The sequence below is a fragment of the Crassostrea angulata genome, chromosome 4 (genome assembly GCF_025612915.1).
Source record: "Crassostrea angulata isolate pt1a10 chromosome 4, ASM2561291v2, whole genome shotgun sequence".
NCBI classification, from domain to species: Eukaryota; Metazoa; Mollusca; class Bivalvia; order Ostreida; family Ostreidae; genus Magallana; species Magallana angulata.
This window is the reverse complement of record NC_069114.1, coordinates 20,875,385-20,897,076: the sequence shown is the minus strand read 5'-3', so window position 1 is coordinate 20,897,076 and position 21,692 is coordinate 20,875,385. Positions and strand designations below refer to the sequence as shown.

General features: G+C 33.6%; 2 protein-coding genes across 2 annotated transcripts; both read left to right on the top strand.

Moving 5' to 3' along the window:
- The first annotated feature begins 253 nt into the window (after nucleotides 1-253).
- Nucleotides 254-12,904, top strand: LOC128181515 (E3 ubiquitin-protein ligase TRIM36-like). The gene is made up of 2 exons (XM_052849940.1): nucleotides 254-506; nucleotides 10,596-12,904. The coding sequence occupies exons 1-2, from the start codon at nucleotides 267-269 to the stop codon at nucleotides 12,267-12,269; spliced, it is 1,914 nt and encodes a 637-aa protein (XP_052705900.1). The 5' UTR covers nucleotides 254-266; the 3' UTR covers nucleotides 12,270-12,904.
- A 1,478-nt stretch (nucleotides 12,905-14,382) lies between these two features.
- On the top strand, nucleotides 14,383-16,707 carry LOC128181209 (E3 ubiquitin-protein ligase Midline-1-like). Its single transcript, XM_052849519.1, has one exon. The coding sequence runs from the start codon at nucleotides 14,504-14,506 to the stop codon at nucleotides 16,439-16,441; it is 1,938 nt and encodes a 645-aa protein (XP_052705479.1). The 5' UTR covers nucleotides 14,383-14,503; the 3' UTR covers nucleotides 16,442-16,707.
- Nucleotides 16,708-21,692: the final 4,985 nt, after the last annotated feature.

The window sequence follows — 21,692 nt, the reverse complement described above, 5'->3', positions numbered from 1 at the left end:
GTACCTAGGTATAATTATTTACACCTATCTTCAATTCAATTGTACCTATCTTCAAATAATTGTACTTATCTTTAATTCATTTGTACCTATCTTCAAATGATTTGAAGATAGGTTCAATTATTTGAAGATAGGTACAAATATTTGAATATATGTTAATTTGGCGTTCCATAGGTTTGTGATATATTCCTTTGGATTTACAAGGCAGCCATTGAACGGATTTTTAATTATTTTATGTGCTTTACAGGACGCCATACAATTTTTATGGAATGGCAACGAAAACATCTGTGAATGATTTGATCGTATGTCCCATTTGTTATGAGATTTTTCAGGATCCCAAGTCATTGCCACAGTGTCTGCATACATTCTGTAAGTCTTGTATCAAATCTTATATATCGTCTTCTGTAACAGATAAATCACTGAACAAGACTTATTTTCACTGTCCTGTGTGTCGGAAATGTTATCACGTGACAAATCCTGAGGAGTGGGTGGATACCTTACCACACAATGCGCATGCGCGGAGGTGGCTGAACGTCTTTCGCTAAACGTAAGAAATAATTAGAAGTTATCTCTGATTTGCTTGAAAATTTTCTCACAAAGATGTGCAGCTAACGTATTAAGACGAAAAGGGATTTGCTGGCCGACATACACCAACATAACTGAAAGGTACGCCAATGCTATCGAGTTATTTAGATCTGATGTACACAACAAAAATGGCGGCCGCCATGAGAACCACATGGTATTATCATCAACACTGAAATAGTGTAACAGTGAAGTAGCGCTGTGTAAAAATCATAATCAATTATTAACTCTTGTGATTTATAAATCATGACCACGACACGCACACACAGACGTCCAGCTAAATTTGAAGAATGCATCACAGGAGACGACTTGGACGAAGTCGTAAATTCAGACGAGGAATCTGTAACCGTTCATCGACAATGTGATGGTAAGATTAACAACATTACGTTCAAGATTGAAGCAGAAAATATTGACACTTGGAAACACGGAATCGTTACGTTCTTTGGTGAATCAAGAACAACATTGTTGAACAGTAACAGGGTTGTTAAAATCAATTATGACACCAAAAACTGGGTAAAATTCAATTTTTTTGACACAGGAAGTGTTAACATACAAGGAGCTTCATGCTTAAGTTTCCATGACACTTACTTTTCAAAACTGGACATGTTTATAAAGGAAATTGTAAGAAAACAGACAGAACCACAGAATCTTGGCTTGGTCAATAAACGAAACAACTCGGATAACGAAAGTGAACAATCTGAAGCGATGAACAATTCAGAAACTGAATTAAAAATGGTTCCTGACCTAGAAACTGAACTTAAAACAGTTCATGAATTAACAAACAACACAGTAATTTCACAATCCAGTGAATCCACACCAATGAAAAAATCAGGAAATGCCCCAAAACGACAAATGACTCCAAAAGAAAAAATAAATCACCATAGTAAAACTATAGAAATGAAATTTAATGAAATCCATAACATCTTGTATGTCATAGACAACACATTGAAATCATTTGCTGAGAAGCTGTCTCAACTTAGTTCAATCAAAAGTCAATCAAAAATACCAGAGTTGTCTCAGTCACTCCTTACAGATCTTCTGAACACTCACAAGAAAAAACTACATGAACATCTAGATGATATTGAATCCAAAGTCAAACATTGCAACTCCACAATTGATTCTTTACATGTAAAGACCAACGTACTAGATAACCAATTGAAAGAAATCATTGGATCTCAGAATCAACAGACTTCTTTGTTAGAAACTCTTCAGTCCCAGATCACAAACCTACAAGACCGTGTTGAATACATAGAGACTACGAATTCATCATGGCTTACACATATCGACAATCCAAAACATCTCAATGAACATCTACCTGTGGTCTCTCCAAAAGCGGGCAAAAGCCCAACACTTCCTAAACCACATTCATTACAATCATCGATTTGCAGTACAAATGCAAATAATCCGGTTGTAAACTCTTCACCAGCAGATGTTATGTTACCAAACCCTCTTGACAACAATTTGCAAAAAACAGAAGATAATGCAAACACAGTTACAGAATGTGATGTCCTTATCCTAAGTGATTCCATGCTTAAAAGAATACAACCAAAGCGATTTACACCAGAAGGGAAAACTATAATACGTTTTATAAGAGGAGGCGCAAAGGTGTGTTCAAACTTCGTTGAGAAGTACTATCATAAATTCAACCCAAAATCAGTGTTGATTCACGTTGGAACAAGAGACCTCCACAACAACAACGTAAAAAGTGAGGAATTCTCAGATCTTCTAAAGTTATGTACAACAGTTTGGACACACTCCAAAATATACTTATTACCAATCATATACCGAAAAGATATTAATGCTAGCAAAGTGGATCAGGCAAATGCTGCAATCTATGCAGCTTGTCGTCAATACTCAAAAGTCACTGTTGCAGACCCATTCCAACCAACAGAAGACATGTACCATGATGATGTCCACCTGAACTTTAGAAAAGGCCTACCAGCCATTGTAAAACATTTAAAATTCGCTCTCAACATTGCTCGTGACAATGGAAATGGTCGTCGTCAATCTACCCTGGGCTCGGCGGGAGCCACCATGCGGCACAGCGGATCTCGGCCTGTGAGTAACACCAAATACGAGAACCCTCCTATGTTCCACTTCCATGGACACCCAGGCAGTGCACCGTGGTTTTTTCCGCCTGCGGATCCGTGGAGGGCGCCCTGGGCCATTCCCCAGTTCCAACGTTAAAATTGAATAACTGTTCAACTGCTTGAAACATGTTCTGTGGCTCATTTAGTACTGAATAACTTTGGAATATTATGATATTTTACTTGCTTTTGTTTTTAATATTAGCTACTTTCTAAAGCCTAAAAAAACACTGTACCAATTTAAAGGGAATATTATGATAATTTACTTGCTTTTGTTTTTAATATTAGCTACTTTCTAAAACCTAAAAAAAACACTGTACCAATTTACAAATAGACATATAATAAGTTTTCTTTTTTTCTTTATTTCTTTTTTTTTATATTATCAGATATTACTAGTCTGAATACTATATAATGTCAACATTATAAATAACGGTTAAATTACATAAAACATTCTACAACTCAATTACTCATTTAGCACTGAACAACTTTGTAATACAGTGTATTATGATAATATGTTACTTGTTCTTGTTTTAGATGTAAGCTACTTTTGAAAACCTAAAAAAGCACTGTTCAAATTTACAAAATAGACATATATGTCCATTAAGATATATGTTTATTATCAGATAGCTAGTCTGATTACTGTATAATGTCAGCATTGTAAGGTATTGCTGAAGAATTTTTGTTATCCAAATTGTTGTACTACATATAATGTACTGAATTGTCCCATATAATTACGACATTTCATCACTCTGTTGATGACTTATTGAATACATCGTATATGATGCTTTAACTAATGTCTCTATCCACTATGAATTGTGGGTTTTCAGGAACAAGTAATTTTTTCTTTTTCTTTTTTATTCTATTTTAGTGTTAGCAAAGAATATTTGCTCAAAGATATGCATATACTTATTACAAAAAGTGTATTTTTCCAGTATCCCTTTTCATTTCAATTTAGTATGAAAAAATATTCAAAACACTCCAAACAGTGTAATGCAGATTTTCTGAAGTTGGGTATGTGGAATGTTGAAGGTCTATCAAATGAAAAAATCCAAGATCCTCATTTTCAAAAGCAATTGTCCCAATTTAACATAGCTAGTCTAGTCGAAACCTGGACAGGTGAAACAAACCAATTCAATGGATTTCCTAATCACCAATTAATTCATTCAAGTTTTAGGAAAAAACATAAAAAAGCTAGGCGTTATTCAGGCGGAATACATATCTATGCTAAAACAACAATTATAAATGGTATAAAACCAGTAAGTAATAATCATCCAGATATTTTATGGATCAAACTTGATAAAAGTTTTTTTAGATTACAAAGGGATATTTATCTTGGAGTTGTTTATATTTCTCCTAAATACTCTAACGGCAATGTAAACGACATTGAAGACATATATTCAATTCTGCTAAGTGATATTGTGAAATATAGTAAGTATGGTGATGTAATCATACAAGGTGACTTCAATGCGTACACCAATACCCAACCTGATTTTGTTATGTTTGATTTTGAACACACAAGTTCTGATGATGTTCTATATCAACCAGATAGAATTATGTCAAGAAATAATCTTGACCACAAACATATTAACAATAGTGGCAAATGCCTTTTGAACCTTTGTAAGGAATCTGGTTTACGAATTTTAAATGGTAGAACAACAGGTGACCTAACTGGTCAGCCAACTTGTATAACATATAACGGCTGTAGTCTTGTTGATTATTGTCTTGTATCTAAGTATATTCTGAATTCAGTAGGTTACTTTGAAGTTTTAGATTTTACATCCTTCTCAGACCATCGGCCTATATGTTGTGCAATATTTGACAGTTTTTGCTCAGAACCTTGCTCCGATAGATTAAATAATTTACAACCTATTCCCGGAAAATTTCTGTGGAACAATGATGCAATAGAATCATACACTAATAATATTCAAAGCAGTTTATTTCAAATTAAATTTTCTGAATTTATGAATAATGAATTTCTTGATTGTGAATCAATCTCAAAAGCCTTTAGCTCAATACTTGTTGAATGTGCAGGAATATCAACCAAATTTATTATGAAAACATCAAGAGGCAAACATAAAACAAGGAAAAAACCATGGTTCTCACAGTCATGCTCTGATCTTAGGAATACAGTTAAAAATTATGAGAAACTTGTAAACAAACACCCATTCAATGGTGAATACAGGAAAATGTTTTATACATATAAAGCAAAATACAGAAGACTATGTAAATTTGAGGAACAAAATTATAGAAACACAATTTGTAATGATATTTACAAAAATATTAACAATAATCCTAAATCATTTTGGGAATTATTGAACAAACTGGATAAATCTACCACAAGACAGGTTTCGTCTCATGAAGTTAATTCTGAAGAATTTTACCAATTTTTTACAAACCTCAATAAAGCTGACAACAATCTTAATGAGTTTCATAAAGATATATTAAAAAAATTTCATGCTATGAAAAATAAACTACACCATAGCAATTTCCTTGAACCAGAAATCACCATAAATGAAATTAAAACTGCCTTAAAATCTCTGAAAAATGGGAAAAGCTCATCTACAGATATGATAGCAAATGAGATGTTAAAACATGGAGGTTATTTAATGTTAAATTCTTTGGGAAAATTGTTTAATTTTATACTAAATTCTGGTACATTTCCTCAAAGCTGGAATGAGAGTTATTTAGTTTTGTTATATAAATCTGGAAATAGGCTTGACCCTAGCAATTATAGAGGTATATCAATTACCTCAAATCTTGGAAAACTTTTCAATAGAATAATACATACTAGGTTACTTGAATTTGTAAAGTCCATGTCACTTATAAGTGAAAATCAAATTGGCTTCAAAGAAAACTGTAGAACATCAGACCACTTGTTCTCTATAAAAACTATCATTGACCATTATAAAAGTAAAAAAGTATATGCTGCTTTCATTGACCTTAGAAAAGCATTTGACACTGTATGGAGAGAAGGTTTATTTTATAAGCTCCTTAACTCTAATATTTCTAAAAAATTATTTAATATTCTTTTTTCCATGTACAGCAACACAACCAGTAGGATAAAATTTTCTGATGGGTTAGGTAAAATATTTAACTCTGAATGTGGTGTCAAACAAGGGGATGTTCTTAGCCCTACACTTTTCAATATATTTATTGATGGTATTGTCAGTGACTTGAAACAAAATGTAAAATGTGAACCTGTACATGTAAATAATCTCAATGTAAACTGTCTGCTTTATGCTGATGATATTGTTCTTTTATCAGAGAGCAAAAGTGGTTTACAAACTAGTTTAGATATTCTTTACAACTATTGTTCAAATTGGAAATTACAAGTCAATGTTGATAAATCTAAAATCATGGTTTTTAACTCAAATAGTAAACATCAAAGCATCAATTTCACTTTCAATGGAAATACTATGCAAGTTGTATCAAAATACTGTTATTTGGGTATTGTATTGAAAAGTAATGGGAAGTTTAATTTAGCAACATCTGTGCTTGTTGAAAAGGCCAGAAAAGCATATTTTAAAATGAAAAAAATAATTGGTATTGATAATCCATGTAAGCTCTTAGAAAAACTTTTTGATTCTATTGTACTTCCTGTACTTCTTTATTGTTGTGAAATATGGGGAGTGGATCTCTCATTGAAAGATATTTCAGTTATCGAAAAATTTCATGTAAAATTTCTTAAAGATATACTTGGATTACATTGCAAAACATCTAATGCTGGTTGTTTGGCAGAATTAAACAGGTTACCACTTTGGTCTAAAATCTCATTCTCAAGCATTAAATATTGGAATCACTTGATAACATCTAACTCTTTGGCATTTAAATTATATCAGGGAACGATCAATTCCAATTCCTGGACTAAGAAAATTTATGGCATCCTAGACAATTTGGGATTCTCAAACATTAGTAATTATAAAAGCACAATCCAACACTTTTTACCAAACATAAAGCAAAGAATCATTGACCAATGTATCCAAGAGCAATCATCAAAAATTTTTAGTTCAGAAAAACTTTCATTTTTTCAAAAATTATATATGAGAAAAAGAAGTCCTTATGTTGATATACTCAGGAAAAGATCTGAGAGATCCTCTATTAGTAGAATAAGATTACAGTACCGTCAACGCGGATCCCGTATTTTCCGCGCACCCCCGCGGTCCAAATTGCAACGCGGTTTAAACACCTGTCTCAGGTAAAAACCGCGTGCCCCCGCGGTTCAATCACCCAAAATGACAACACCCCCGCGGTTTGAACGATCGATTACAGGTGTTAAAAAGTATCGAAAAGGAACACGAGTTATCTCCCTCGATTAAAAAAAAATTTAACATTCATTAAACATAAATGTACGTTAACAAATGCATAAAGATAATCATGATCCTTTTATAGAAAATCACATATTTTGAAGGTAAATATTTTTCTTTAATATTTGCTGTTTATTTGGTAATACTGGGGTAATATTTGAATTCTAATCATTTAAAGCTGTTATCTGTACAATCCAAGGTGAAATGAGCCATGCCCGCAGGTGGTTGAAAAATCATGCTTTACTAATTATTGATCTATCGATGTACGATTAAATTAAATTTTAAAATCTAACAAAAAAAATGTAAAATTAATAAGACTTATTTACTTAAATTAAATATTTTACTTTATAAATATTCAGCTACGTATATTTTTTTTTTCAATATCATTTTATCTTTTTATCCTATGAAACCGTTAAAAATTCATTCAAATTTTAAAAGTGGCTTAATCGCTCATATTACGGAAAATCACGACTTTATAATTGCTGTAACAAGCGTCATTGTTTTGATAAAATTTTTATAATTTGTTAGGAAAATTGATTTCAACCAGCTCTGTAGACCGACTAGTTGTAGCCTTATAAACACACCTGCTCACAATTAAATGTTCAAAGAAAAATCAGTTCTCCTAATTAAAACACAAAGGAAAAAGGTACTCATAATTAAAATTGTATGATTCTTCACATCGCACGGGTTTTATACAGTTTTAAACTAAGTGTTGCCCTGAAAAGATACAGTGAATATATACACGTATATTCTGTGATTTTCATAAAACAATGGCTAGGCGTTCTGGTGTGCGTGAAGATAGACATTTCTTTACAAGAAATGGAATGAGGTTGTTACATCACAAAACAACATGGGAAGTTGTACATGTAATTAAATGCATACATCTCGATTTACTTTTAAAAAATTCAAATGCCAACAATTTTTGTACACATTTCCTTCATTGTGTATATTAATTATAAGTCGCGATCATTTCCTGTGTATAGTGATTAACAAATCTAGGGTAGAAAACGACATGCTCTAGGGGTTTTCACACCTATTCAAGACAAAAGAAAATCTCCAAATTGCGTACAGCTTCGTCTAACCGTAGACCTATCTTACAGAGGAGGCTTCTTGATCATGTTGATTGAGTGTCGCCGATCTTGATTTTATCTACGATCTTTATGTGTGTGAGTGTGTGTGTGTGTGATTGAGAGAGAGAGGGTAATGCTCTTTAGCCCCCCCCCCCCCCCCCCCCCCCCGACGCCACTGCATTCAATTGAAACATAATAATATAAAAATTTCCTAAGTTTAGTATTCATAAAAGACATTGTGATTGAATCCAATATGCAGTTTCAGTCTGAGTCCACTTGCTTCACCTGTCAATCAAATCAGCTCGCGAGCTGCACCACGTGCTTCTTCCTTGATAAAGGAAAACGGTTCAGTTCTATTAGTCTTCAAGTAAAGGAAAAAAAGAAGTTTGCCTAACAATAAAGTATTTAACACTGTTTATGATGTTTAATTTAATGCTTGACACCGTGTTTGTGAAGTTTAGTTCGTATACAACGTTATTTAAAAAGAAAACTAATTCTCTATCTCTCTTTTGGGGGAAGAGACATGTTAAACACCTTTTACAGTTTAAGAAGGCAGTAACATGAAACAATTATTTATTGTTACTGTTAGATAAATTGTTTGATATACGGGAAGAATTCCTGGTTGTCACTTGTTGCAAGGAATATCCACCTGCCTCATACCCGTGAATTCTGTGCGTTCAAGCGAAGAGTGATTTCCTGTCAGTGCGATGGTTTCACACCTTTGTGTAAAACAATTGGGACAAATACAGTTAACTTTGACAGTCATTTAAACGTTGGAAAGGGGGGGGGGTACAAAAAACGTTATAATTCGCTACAGATACGACATATGTGTAGTAGCTTCATATTCAACACACATAAAATGATATCAATATCTTTTTATATTTTAAGGGTAAAGTAAAATTTTCATATTTTGCCGTTGATCGTATGGTATACGTACACCGCGTAGCGTGTGCTTGTCACGGACTAGGTTAATTGTCTTGAGTATCGACAGTCTCTCTCTCTCTCTCTCTCTCTCTCTCTCTCTTAGTCTATATTGAAGGTTTTAGGTTTTTGCGGAGGGGGTGTATCTTTAACAGTTAAACAGATAACAGTAAAATGAATAGCTATTTATTGCTTTTACTGTTAGTAAAATTGTTTGAAAACAAATGAAATTCCTGATGGTCACTCGTTACACGGATTATCCACCTGTCTCATATACATGTACCAGTGTATTCTGTGCATTCAAGCGTAGAGTGATTTCCCGTCAATGCGATGGTTTCACACCTTTGTGTTAAACAATTGGGACTAAAGTCAAGTACAATTTACATGTACTTTCACAGTCATTAAACGTTGAAGAGGTGGAGGGGGCGGTTACGAAAAACGGTATTCGCAGCTGATACTACATGAACATTTGTGTTGTAGCTTCATATTGAACTCACATAACATTATGTCAATATAACTTAGTATTTTAAGGGTTGAGTAAAATTTTCATATGATGCCGTTGACCGTAGGTAAACGTTCTCCGTGTAGCATGTGCCTGTCACGGACTAGATTAATTGTCTTGAGCATCGAGAGAGTGCCGTAAAACGAGCTACAAACTGATATGGATTAAAACATTTTTGTAGTCGGAAATGTTTAAAATCATTAACAAATCGAAAAATAATATTTTATAGTTCTAACCCTCTCCGTCATGTAGATTACATTATAAAAATGATTAAATATTTTTGAAATAATAGGTATATCAACAGTTACATGAAAATTATTACGGGTGCAGATGATTCTTTGATTAAAATATCTCTAAAATAATCGATAAGGAGTTTTGAAAACGTGCATTAAAAATACGTAATCATTTTAATAGGTTAAATGAAAACAATACATCAGGCATGGCCAGTATAGAATGACTCTCAGTGTTAGGTGGCCGTCTTATTGTCTAATAGCATACAGGTAAAAATCTCCGATCTCTTATTCAACGGTAGGTCACACCGCCGCGGTTTAAACATGTCTGCAGCGAGGACCGCGATGAATTAACCGCGATGGTGTAACGCGGAAAGGATTAAATAACCGCGGGGGGAGCGCGGTCAAATACGGGATCCGCGTTGACGGTACTGTAAGTGCACATAAACTTGCAATAGAAAGTGGTAGATATAATGCCACAATTAGGAATGAAAGATATTGTAATGCTTGTAAAACTGGTGCAATTGAAGATGAAACTCATTTTCTTTTTCAATGTAAAGCCTATTCTCATCTAAGGAACAATTATTTTAGTAATTTTTATAAGATAAGTAAAATAAATATTGCCAATAACTTGGACAAAGAAAGATACATTTTACATGTATGTTTAAATAGTGAAATACATACTATTTTAAATATTACTGTTAAATTCATTAATGACTGCTTTGAACACAGATGTCAATTAGTCTAAGGAAATGTTAAACTGATCTATATAGATCAGTAAAAATATATATACTGTACATGCAACTATTGTAAACATACAATGATTTTCTTATATATTCATTGGGCCTTTGCCAATTATTGTAATTGTGTCTGTGCCAATAAAATATTTGTATTTGTATTTGTATTTAATCGTCAGTTTAACCGACCAGGAGCAAATGGAAAACAAAGAACCTTCGTGTGATATCTGCAATAGGCTAAGCAATTTTCAACCGGCAATTTCTTGGTGCCAGGAATGTTGCGATCAATTGTGCGAAACTTGTGTCAAATTTCACCAGGTCGGCCGACAAACTATGGAACACAAACTGTGCAATATCGGGGAGCAAACCCAGAAGATTAATCTTAGCGTTGAATTGTTTTGCAAGCAGCATACCAGTAGAAGATTAGAAGTTTATTGTTTTGACCACAAAGAGGCGTGCTGTCTAATGTGTGCTACGGTGTCTCATAGAAAATGTGAAAAAGTCACTAGTCTGGAAGATTGTGCCCAGAATTGCAGTGCAGACATACCAAACATTTGCTCTGAAATGGAGGACATCCAAAAAGCGTGCGACACTGAAATAACACGAGTTACGGGCGACATGAAAAGTCTAGAGAAAGAATCAAAAGACATAGAACACAAGGTTAAAACCATGACTGAAGATATCATCAATGTTGTACGGGATAAGGAACAAACTCTTCTAGAGAACCTAAAGAAAATAGAAAAAAAGCAATCAATGCTCTTAAAAAATAGTATAGACGAGTTTTCCGATATAAAAAAGAAAATAGAACATGATGTCCAAATTCTAAAGAATTCGGATAGACTACACAAAATTTCCTTATTTTTGGAGTTAAAACGAATAGGAAAAACAGTTTCCGAAGCTCATATAGACGTTGATAGGCTCCAGAAAGAATATCACACATCTACTTTAGATGTACATGTCGATGAAACTGTACAAGCGTTTCATTCTTCTTTTAATACTTTTGGAGAAATCAAAGTCAAGACCAATAGCAAAATAAATTATCAGTCTGGGCAGATTGTGTTTGAGAAATCAGTGACCGTGGAAGAGAGTCAATACTTTTCTGACGTTGACGTTATTGATGACCGCTATATCGTAACTACTGGTCGGGATAACAAAATGGTGTATATATTGGATGAAAATGGAAAACGATTGTCGTCATTGAAACTGGCTGGATCTCCTTGGGGTATTGCAGCAATGCAAAACAAAGCTTTCTGTGTGGCTATGCGAAATCCTGGTCTTGTTGGGTTTTTTAAAGTACATGGAAATCTTTCAATTTCAACTGAAAAGGAGCTGAATATGTCTCAAAATGCATGGGGTATATGTGTATATGAAGACAGAATCGTTGTTTCTATTGAAAGTAAGTACAATGGTCAAGTATTTAAATTTTATGACCAAGAAGGCAATTATTGTGAAGAACACATAATAACACCAGGATCTTCAAATTGTGGTGCAGTGCTAGCTACATCAAACAAGTGTCTATTTTATACACACCACGACGGGAATTCACTTTTTTCTGTTGACATTAGCAAATCAAAATCAGCTTCCCCGGTGTACCAAGGAAATATTATGAAACTACCAATAGGCGTAACCTGTGATCCGAATGGGAATGTTTACGTCGCTTGTTATGGATCAAATAATGTTCTTCAATTCGATAAAAACGGAAACTTTATCAGAGAGATTATAAAAGAAGAATCAGCGGTTCAGAGGCTGTATGGGATACGGGTCAAAAGATTGGGAGATGACGTCAAATTGATTCTTACAGCACATGGAAAGGTGCTTGTTTACAATTTTATGAAGTGACTGATGTAGTGTTTGTGGTGATGATTACATGAAAGTTGTTTTATTTGTGACATTTTGTTTTTTTTAATTTCAAGTAATGTGCTATTTGTTTATAGAGCTAGACCTTACGAAATATGTAATGTAACTGTTCATGCATAAATTTCGGTCTGAGAGATAAATAAATTTTACCATGGACTTCTACAACATACTATGATATCAACTTAATGGTGTAAAATTTAGCAGCATATGGCTATCTGTCTACCACAAGTAATGTAGCCATATGGTGTAATATTTTTATCAACTTTATTTGTGATTTTAACTATTGATGCATTTTTGGATACTCTTTTATCATTTCTAAGATGGTGAAACTATAATTAATTCCAGTGTATTGAAGGTCATTTAAGGTTTAGAGATGAAGTTTTAAGTACATTTCAAGATTTAATAGGTGTGTGCTAGAGTGATCTTTTTTTGTAAAGAAAAAGTTTAAGTATGGTTTGATTACTTGTATAATTGTGTGAAAATCAGAAAACTTCCACCTGTGATTTTGTGTACTTGCATTATGTGAAATTGATTGCAAACAAAGGTTTGTGTGCATATTAAATATTAATCTGTTGTTGAGTTGAATATTTATATCAATAAATTTATATGTAGCCCTATGGAGTTTTTTCCATTCTATGAGTCAAACTGTAGTTGAGACATATCTATTTGATATCTATTTGATAATACACTGCTCAACAATGTTCATGTACCCTTTCATGTATAGGAAATTTTACATTTTGAAGATAATGACTTGTGTTATTACGTCACATTGAGACAAAAAAATGAAAGATTCAGAACCTTTAAGTTCATCAGTCATAGATCATAATGATTTATCTTTCGATTTGATGGACGGGTTTAATACATCCACCACATGAATGTTTTGGAGTGCACATCGATGTAAATGAAAACAACTTTTTGAAAGCCATTCACCATTCAAAAACTCTTTAATAAAAAACAAATGAGGTACATATATGTATTTATGAAATACCTCGCTGAACTGTCATGATTTTTCGCGATCAGAGTTTTTTAGGTAATTTTTAGTGACTTAACTCTTCCTCTTGCCATGAATAACCCCAGTACTCAATTCATGAATAATCTTTCAAACGACTTTCCTTAACATTTGTAACATATTTTATACAACTCATCATACTGACATAATTTTGGTTTGTCTCTAACAATTTGATATGTAGTGTTTCAAGCGACAATTAATATTTCACGTTTACAGTAGTTTATATTCAATCAAAGTACTAAAATAACTGAAAGCTGGACTCTTTTGATGTGTAAATAACACGGACGAATAAGTGTATTAGGTAGACACTTTTAAATAGTGCTTGGACTTTTGGTAGTTGTATCAAACAGCAACTTGACGTAGACCTGTCTGCTTCTGTTGGCCATACAGCCTTGCCTCTTTGAAATTAACGAGATTTGTCTGGCTTTTGAACTAAAATTACGCAATATATGCATATTTCACTCAAAACCAGTGTCAATTTTAGATTATTTTGACGCAAAAAATATTAGTTACGTCCTACCAATAAATAATTTCGGTCGGGGCGTGATCAAATCTATCATAAAGCCCTTTGGGCTTTATTGGATTTGATAACACCCGACGGAAATTATCACCTCATAATACTCAAAGAATGATTCCTTATTCCTTTTAAAAGTAATTGTGCATTGTTGTAAGAAAAAGAAAAATCACGGATTAGAAACGTATTTTTTAGTATAATAAAACCCTAAAGTTGTTTAATGTTTTTGTTTCGAATTTTTTAGGGTGGAAATATCTGTAACCCTAGATCTGAGTTTTTTTCTTGAGGGCAAAACGGATTTTTTTAAATTGTCGAATCCTACATATAGTTAGGTTTTGGCGACAAATCTTTTGTATATATAACTACTAGTGCTTTTCTTGTTCAAACCATTCACAAATATTAAAGAAGCAAGTGACAGTATAAGGGTTGAATGATAATCCAATGAGACAAATTTTTGGGAAAACAAATAATATATCTCAGATCTTAATTCATTAACCAGAAGAATTTTTAACGTAACCAAATTGACAACTGGTACAGGTTGCTAAAGCTATTTGCTATACTGAGTCCTTTACAATATTTCATTGAAGAACCATTTTCAACTTTGAGATGAAGGGGGAAGCCGGTTTGTGATATATTCTGTTTGGTTTACAAGGCAGCCGTTAAAAGGCTTTTTAATTATTTTATGTGCTTTACATGACACCATACAATTTTTATGGAATGGCAACGAAAACATCTGTGAATGATTTGATCGTGTGTCCCATTTGTTATGAGATATTTCAGGACCCCAAGTCATTGCCACAGTGTCTGCATACATTCTGTAAGTCTTGTATCAAATCTTATATATCGTCTTCTGTAACAGATAAATCACTGAACAAGACTGATTTTTACTGTCCTGTGTGTCGGAAATGTTATCACGTGACAAATCCTGAGGAGTGGGTGGATACCTTACCACACAACCATTTAATTGTCAGTTTAACCGACCAAGAGAAAATGGAAAAAAAGGAACCTTCATGTGATTGTTGCAGCAGGCTGGGTCAATCACAGCCGGCAGTTTCTTGGTGTCCGAAGTGTTGTGATCAATTGTGTGAAAACTGTGTCAATTTTCATAAAATCAGTCGACTCACTATGGAACACAAACTGGGTAATATCGCGGAAAGAGACCAAAATCTTAGCGTTGATTTATTTTGCAAGCAGCATACCAGTAGAAGATTAGAAGTTTATTGTTTTGACCACGAAGAGGCATGCTGTCTAATGTGTGCTACGGTGTCCCATAGAAAATGTGAAAAAGTCACTAGTCTGGAAGATTGTGCCCAGAATTGCAGTGCAGACATACCAAACATTTGCTCTGAAATAGAGGATATGCAGAAAGCGTGCGACACTGAAATAACACGAGTTACAAGCGACTTGAAAAGTCTGGAGACAGAATCAAAAGACATTGAACACAAGGTTTCAACCATGGCTGAAGAAATCATCAATGCTGTACGGGATAAAGAACAAATTCTTATAGGAAACTTAAAGAAAACAGAAAAAGAACAATCAATGATCGTACAAAATATTCTGGATGAGTTTTCAGATGTTAAAAAGAAGATAGAACATGATGTCAACATTCTGAAGAATTCAGACAAACTACCCAAAATTGCCTTATTTTTAGAATTAAAACGAATCGGGAAAACAGTTTCCGAAGCTAAAACAGACTTTAATAAGCTCCAGAAAGGGTATCAAACTTCTGATTTAGAAGTACATATTGATGAAACTGTTCAAAAGTTTCATTCCTCTTTTGATACTTTTGGAGAAATCAAAGTCAAGGGACAGAACAAAGTAAATTATCAGTCTGGGCAGCTTGAGTTGGAGATATCAGTGATTGTAGACGGAAATACATACCTTACTGATGTTGATGTTATTGATGAGTGCTGTATCATAACTACTTGCCAGAATAAAAATATGGTATATATTTTGGACGATAAAGGAAAACAGTTGTCATCATCTAAATTGACTGGAACTCCTTGTGGTATTGCAGCACTACAAAACAAAATTTTCTGTGTAGCTCTGCGAGGTCCTGGCGCTGTTTGTATGTTTAAAGTACATGAAAATCTTTCAATTTCAATTGTAAAGGAGTTAAAAATGCCTCAGAATGCATGGGGTATTTGTGCTATTGAAGATAGAATCGTTATTTCAGTTGAACGTCCTCAAGGAAACGCCGGTCAAGTTTTTAGATTTTATGACCAAGAAGGTAATTATTGTAAAGAACACACAATAACACCAGGATCTTCAAATTGTGGTGCAGTGCTAGCTACATCAAACAAGTGTCTATTTTATACACACCACGGCGGGAATTCACTTTTTTCTGTTGACATTAGCAAATCAAAATCAGCTTCTGCAGTGCACCAAGGGAATAATGTGAAAAAACCAGTAGGCGTAACCTGTGATCCGAATGGGAATGTTTACGTCGCTTGTTATGGATCAAAAAATGTTCTTCAGTTCGATAAAAACGGAAACTTTATCAGAGAGATTATACAAGAGGAATCAGCGGTTCACAGTCTGTTTGGGATACGGGTCAAAAGACTGGGAGGTGACGTTAAATTGATTCTTTCAACATATGAAACACTTCTTATTTACCATTTTATGCAATGACTGAAAATTATATTTGTTCCATTATTCACATATTGGACATACGGGGTCATTTCAAGCAAATATGATAAATGGAATTAAGGTGGCTATGCATATCAAGGGAATCTTATTTACTTATTTAATCTGACCAGAGTCTTAGATATGTGATAATAGTATAGTTATTGCAAATACATGAACATGTATCAGTAAAAGACAAAGAGAATTATCAAATCTTGTGCATTGTTACTTTATAAGTACATGTACCTATACTTTAGAATTAAATCATGACTTGATCCAATTATATTTGTTATGAGATTTTTCAGGATACAAGTGGGTTACGGCAAAGTCATAATACGTTCTGTAATTCTTATGTTAAATCTTATATACACGTATCATCAATGTATATCAATGTATTTAAGGAATGTTTTTAATTCTTGCCCAGATTATCCGATATAACCTGATTTGGGGCAGTGCACGCTTTATAATCCGTGCAGTGCTTTAAACAAGGTTATATCGGATAATCTGGGCTGAAATTAAAAACATTCCTGATGATTTAATTAAAAGTCTTTTAAAAATTAATTTTTAAAGATAGAAAATTATTTATTTTAGCATAAAATTTGAATTTACGTAAAAACTGTAACACGCACATCAATATGGGGTTGTGAAGGGGGCGTGGCTACATAGCTAACCAGGTTATACAAAATTAAAAAAAATCTGTGTGTTTAGCCAATCAAAATGCTTGTTACCAATGAAATTTAATTATATCATCGTGTATATCGAAGTCATTGAAAAAGATTGATTTCATTGTGGTGTGTGTCGGAAATGGTATCATGTGACACGTCAGGGGGAGGATAGACACATTTGATCGTCAGTTTAAGAGAGCTGGTGGTCGTGGAAAGACATGACAACCACTGCACTGGAAAAAAATATCCAATGAAATTTAAAAATAAACAACAGACTGAAACAGGCACATGTATTGCAAAATCCTCGACCGTTGTAGAACGTTTCTGTTTAATGTAATGTTATATCAACGCACGTCACTTTTGTCACATGCGCAAACCACACATTGCACTGTAGTAATAGTGCAGTGACCGTTTGGAATTTGAAAACGGGGTTGTTGTAGAAACTGCTGAAAACGACAACACCTTGTTCCTTTCTTGGATTTACTTAGGGGGATGGGGGTATACTTATCACTTCAATCTTCAATTTCACTGTTTATTTCCTTATTTAGTACTGAAAAGCGCTCACCTAGCACTATTGCTACTTTTTTGAAAATGTCAATTGCAAAATAAATGTGAATAATGAAAAACAGACATTGTAAAATAACATTGTTGGTTTTCAAAGTATAAGTGTAAGTGTAAATGACATTGAATATGAGTTATACTTCTTCTTTTTCACGCCGACGATACCGTCATAATGGCGGAATCTGCAAACTACCTACAAAATGCCCTCAACGAATTCGATACATTTTCTACTCGGTGAAAACATAATAATCATAAATAAATCATAATAAGAAACATAAAACATAGTTAAACAAAAATAACAATTTTCTCCATAGGTGCAACATTGAAAAATATTTTTAGTATAAATAAGAAGTTTTTGAAAATTTTAAAGACTTCAAATACTTGGGTATTGTACGTATTATCAAGATTTGGGTCATTTACTTATGTAAAAAAATATTTTTGTGTGAACAGGCTCAAAAAGTCATTCATGATGTTATAAGAAAAATTAGGAAGGACAAGTGCACTTCAGCTACAAAAATATGGGCCGTTTTTATGAGAAAATACAGTGTCAACCATTTGCTTCTTTCCCGTAATACATGTATATATTTAAACACTGACGGATACTTTTGATTTATATGCACACTTAAATTTACCAAAATAAGCATACGTTTTAAACAATTGAGGACTTTTAATTGCTAATAAATAATCTAAACCCGGGAAATTTGTTCCGAACCTACTTGAATTGTGTCTATTTAAATCAGAGGGAGGAGACATTTAAATCAACATTATTCTGTTGGTGGATCGATTGGCGCGTTTGCTGCATTATACTTAATGCATCAGTTTGCGTCTGAAAGAAATCTAATAAAGCTTTGAAAATGCATATGACAATTGTGATTAAACAAACATCCCCGACCATACAAAGTTGATGGAAACGATTTAAAACGTGACAGTGATTTACAGTGAGCACAAGCGACAAGCTAAGACTACCTGGATAGAACTCACGTGACTGTTTGAAATAATTTATTCCTAACGTGGGGCTCAAACATTGGTCACGCAGGCAATAGCTGTCACTTGCTGTAGGAAAAACATTGAAATTATCATATGTTTTTCATATTTTAGGTACCAGCCTAATGACTCCAAAGGGCTCTGTGCCAAGTTGGTTGAAATTGACCAAGTGATTCTGTAGGAGAAGAAAAAATACGAAATGTTTACAAAAACGATGACAATTACGACAGACAACAAACGAATTTTATCAGAAAAACTCACTCGAGCTTTCGGCTCAGGTGCGCTAAAAATTGTAAAACCTTAGATATTGGTCTTCTTAGTTTCAATATTCTATCTAAGCTTTTTAGAAGGAGGCTCTTTATGAGCATTTAGTTTTTGAGTACATGTATTTAGTTTTCTTTCTAAGTCCAAGTCTCGGTATTAATGAAAACACTGTAGAAGTTTATAATATCTTCACGTTCAACTAAAATTCAGACCACCAACTTGAAGAGCATCACAATAAATTTATCCCAGGTTATTTGTAATTGAAAACAAATTAATTTGTTATGGTGCATAAAATAAATTACAAAAATGTTAAATACAAAAATACACAATTAACAAACTTCCCTTAAGAACCATGTTAATGAAAGTTTAAGTAACCCAAACCTAATTCCAACCCACTTAGCAGGGTCTAAACTCCTATCATATTCCCGCCCGGTGTTAAATTAAGCACCATAGAATCTTAAACAAACGTGCTATACTATGAACAAGACAGGTAAACGGAGTCTATAGCCTTCTTACTACATGAGAAGTGACCTGACTCGAATGTATTTATAACTCGAACTATCGTTTTCCCAAATCACATCGAATCTTTCCGATTGTAAATTAAACGATTTCAACCAATCAGCATTGTCATTACGTTTTGCTGACGCTATAGACGAACATGAACTTGACATGAGATCATACTAAATATACTTCTATCCCACAACCATAATTGGATGTAATGTCTATGCCATTTGTTAAGAGATTTTTCATACATTATGTAAGTCTTGTATATTTATATTTTATGTATTGTATTGACTTCTGGTTGAGGGAGGGGGGCATTGAATAAGACTGATTTTTATAGGTCTTTGTGTTGATAGGGACAGAGTATCACGTGATAAATCTGACGACTGGATAAACAATCTAACAACAAATCATTAAACAAAAAGTTGGATTGAAGAGAAAATGGAAGAAGAAAAAAACCCATTGTGTGATAGTTGTGACAGGCTAGGTGATTCACAACCTGCAACTTCCTGGTGTCCGGAATGTTGTGATCAATTGTGTGAAAATTGTGTCAAATATCACCATGGAAATAGACTTACTATGCAACACAAAGTTTGTAACATCGCCGATAAAAAGCACATATCTAGCAAGAAAGTTGACTACTTTTGCAAGAATCACCGCAACAAAAGACTAGAAGTTCACTGCTTTGTACACGCAGAGTCCTGTTGTCTTTTGTGTGCCACCGTTTCTCATAGAACTTGTAGAGAGGTTAAAAGTCTAGATGACTGTGGGCAACAACGTGTTGCAGATATTCCAAATATATTCACTAAAATGGAAGAACTTCAGAAAACATGTGAAACGCAAATAAACCGCATGACGATGGATATGAAGAATATTAAGAAGGAATCAAAATACTTAGGACAAATGGCTAAAACCACGACTGAAGAAATCATCATGGCATTGAGAGATAAACAAAGGACATTTCTTGAAAACTTACAAAAAACTGAAAGTGAACAATTAGTTCTTGTACAAAAAACTCTAGATGAGTATTTGGAAGTTAAGATTAAAATGGAACGCGATATTCAAATACTGAAGAATTCAGAAAAACTACATCGCTCTGGTTTATTTTTAGAATTAAAGCGAATGGATAAAACCGTTTCAAAATGCCATGTGAAGCTGGATAATCTAAAGGAAAATTATCAAACACCAATTTTAGATGTAAAAATTGCATTCGGTGAAATCAATGTCAAGGATATTTATCAGCTAAAACTAAGCCTGCCTGTGTTTAAGAGATCATTGCATGTAGAGGGGAGTTTATGCCTTACTGACGTGGACGTTATTGATGACCACTATTTGGTAACCACCTGTCTGTATAACAAAAAGGTTTTCATATTGGATGAAAATGGAACACAGTTGTCGTCACTCGCACTGTCTGGTACTCCTTGGGCCATTGCCTCAATTCAATACAAAACGTTATGTGTAACCCTGCGAGACCCTGGTCGACTTTGTTTTTTAAAAATAGATGAAAATCTTTCAATGAAGATTTGGAAAGAGCTGAAAATGCCTCAAAATGTTTGGGGTATTTGCGCTGTAGAAGACAGAATTGTTGTTTCTGTTGAAAATCCAAAAAATTGTCTTATGTTAAGATTTTATGACAAAGAAGGCAATTATTTTGAAAAACAAATAATGCACGAGGCTTCGCGTTGTGCTGCATTATATGCTATTTCAAGCAAGTCCTTTCTGTTCACAAACAACGAAGGAAATTCGCTTTTTAAAGTTGACACTAACAATTTTAACCCAGCTGTTTCACTTTATAACGGAAATAATATGAAATTCCCACAAGGTGTAACATGTGATCCTGAGGGAAATATTTATGTCGCTTGCTTGGTTTCAAATAATGTTCTTCAGTTTGATAAAACTGGAAAAATTCTTCGAGAGGTTATTCATGATGACCCTGCAGTCCAGAACCCATATGGAATTCGTGTGAAAAAACTTGGGAATAATATCAAATTAATTCTTACAACAAAGGGAAAATTGCTCATTTATCATTTTATGCAGTGATAAAAAAAATACTGTATATTAAATTGAAGTGATACATATTTCCGCTAGACATGTATTTCTATTCAATTCTGCATTTTTTCTTTATTTGCAATCTTGTATTGAGTGCCTTTCAAAAACTATTTACTATGTCCATGTTCAGTGCATTTTTTTCCTTTCACTTAACCTATAAACGTATCAAAATCGTTAGGATTTCAAACGATGATAATACCTAATATAAAGAAACCCCTTTTCAAAAGAGGGCA

Coding starts and splice junctions, on each gene's coding strand:
- LOC128181515 (XM_052849940.1), top strand. CDS start 267: ATGGCAACGAAAACATCTGTGAATGATTTGATCGTATGTCCCATTTGT. Junction 507..10,595: donor TGGATACCTTACCACACAAT/GCGCATGCGCGG, acceptor TATTTGTATTTG/TATTTAATCGTCAGTTTAAC.
- LOC128181209 (XM_052849519.1), top strand. CDS start 14,504: ATGACACCATACAATTTTTATGGAATGGCAACGAAAACATCTGTGAAT.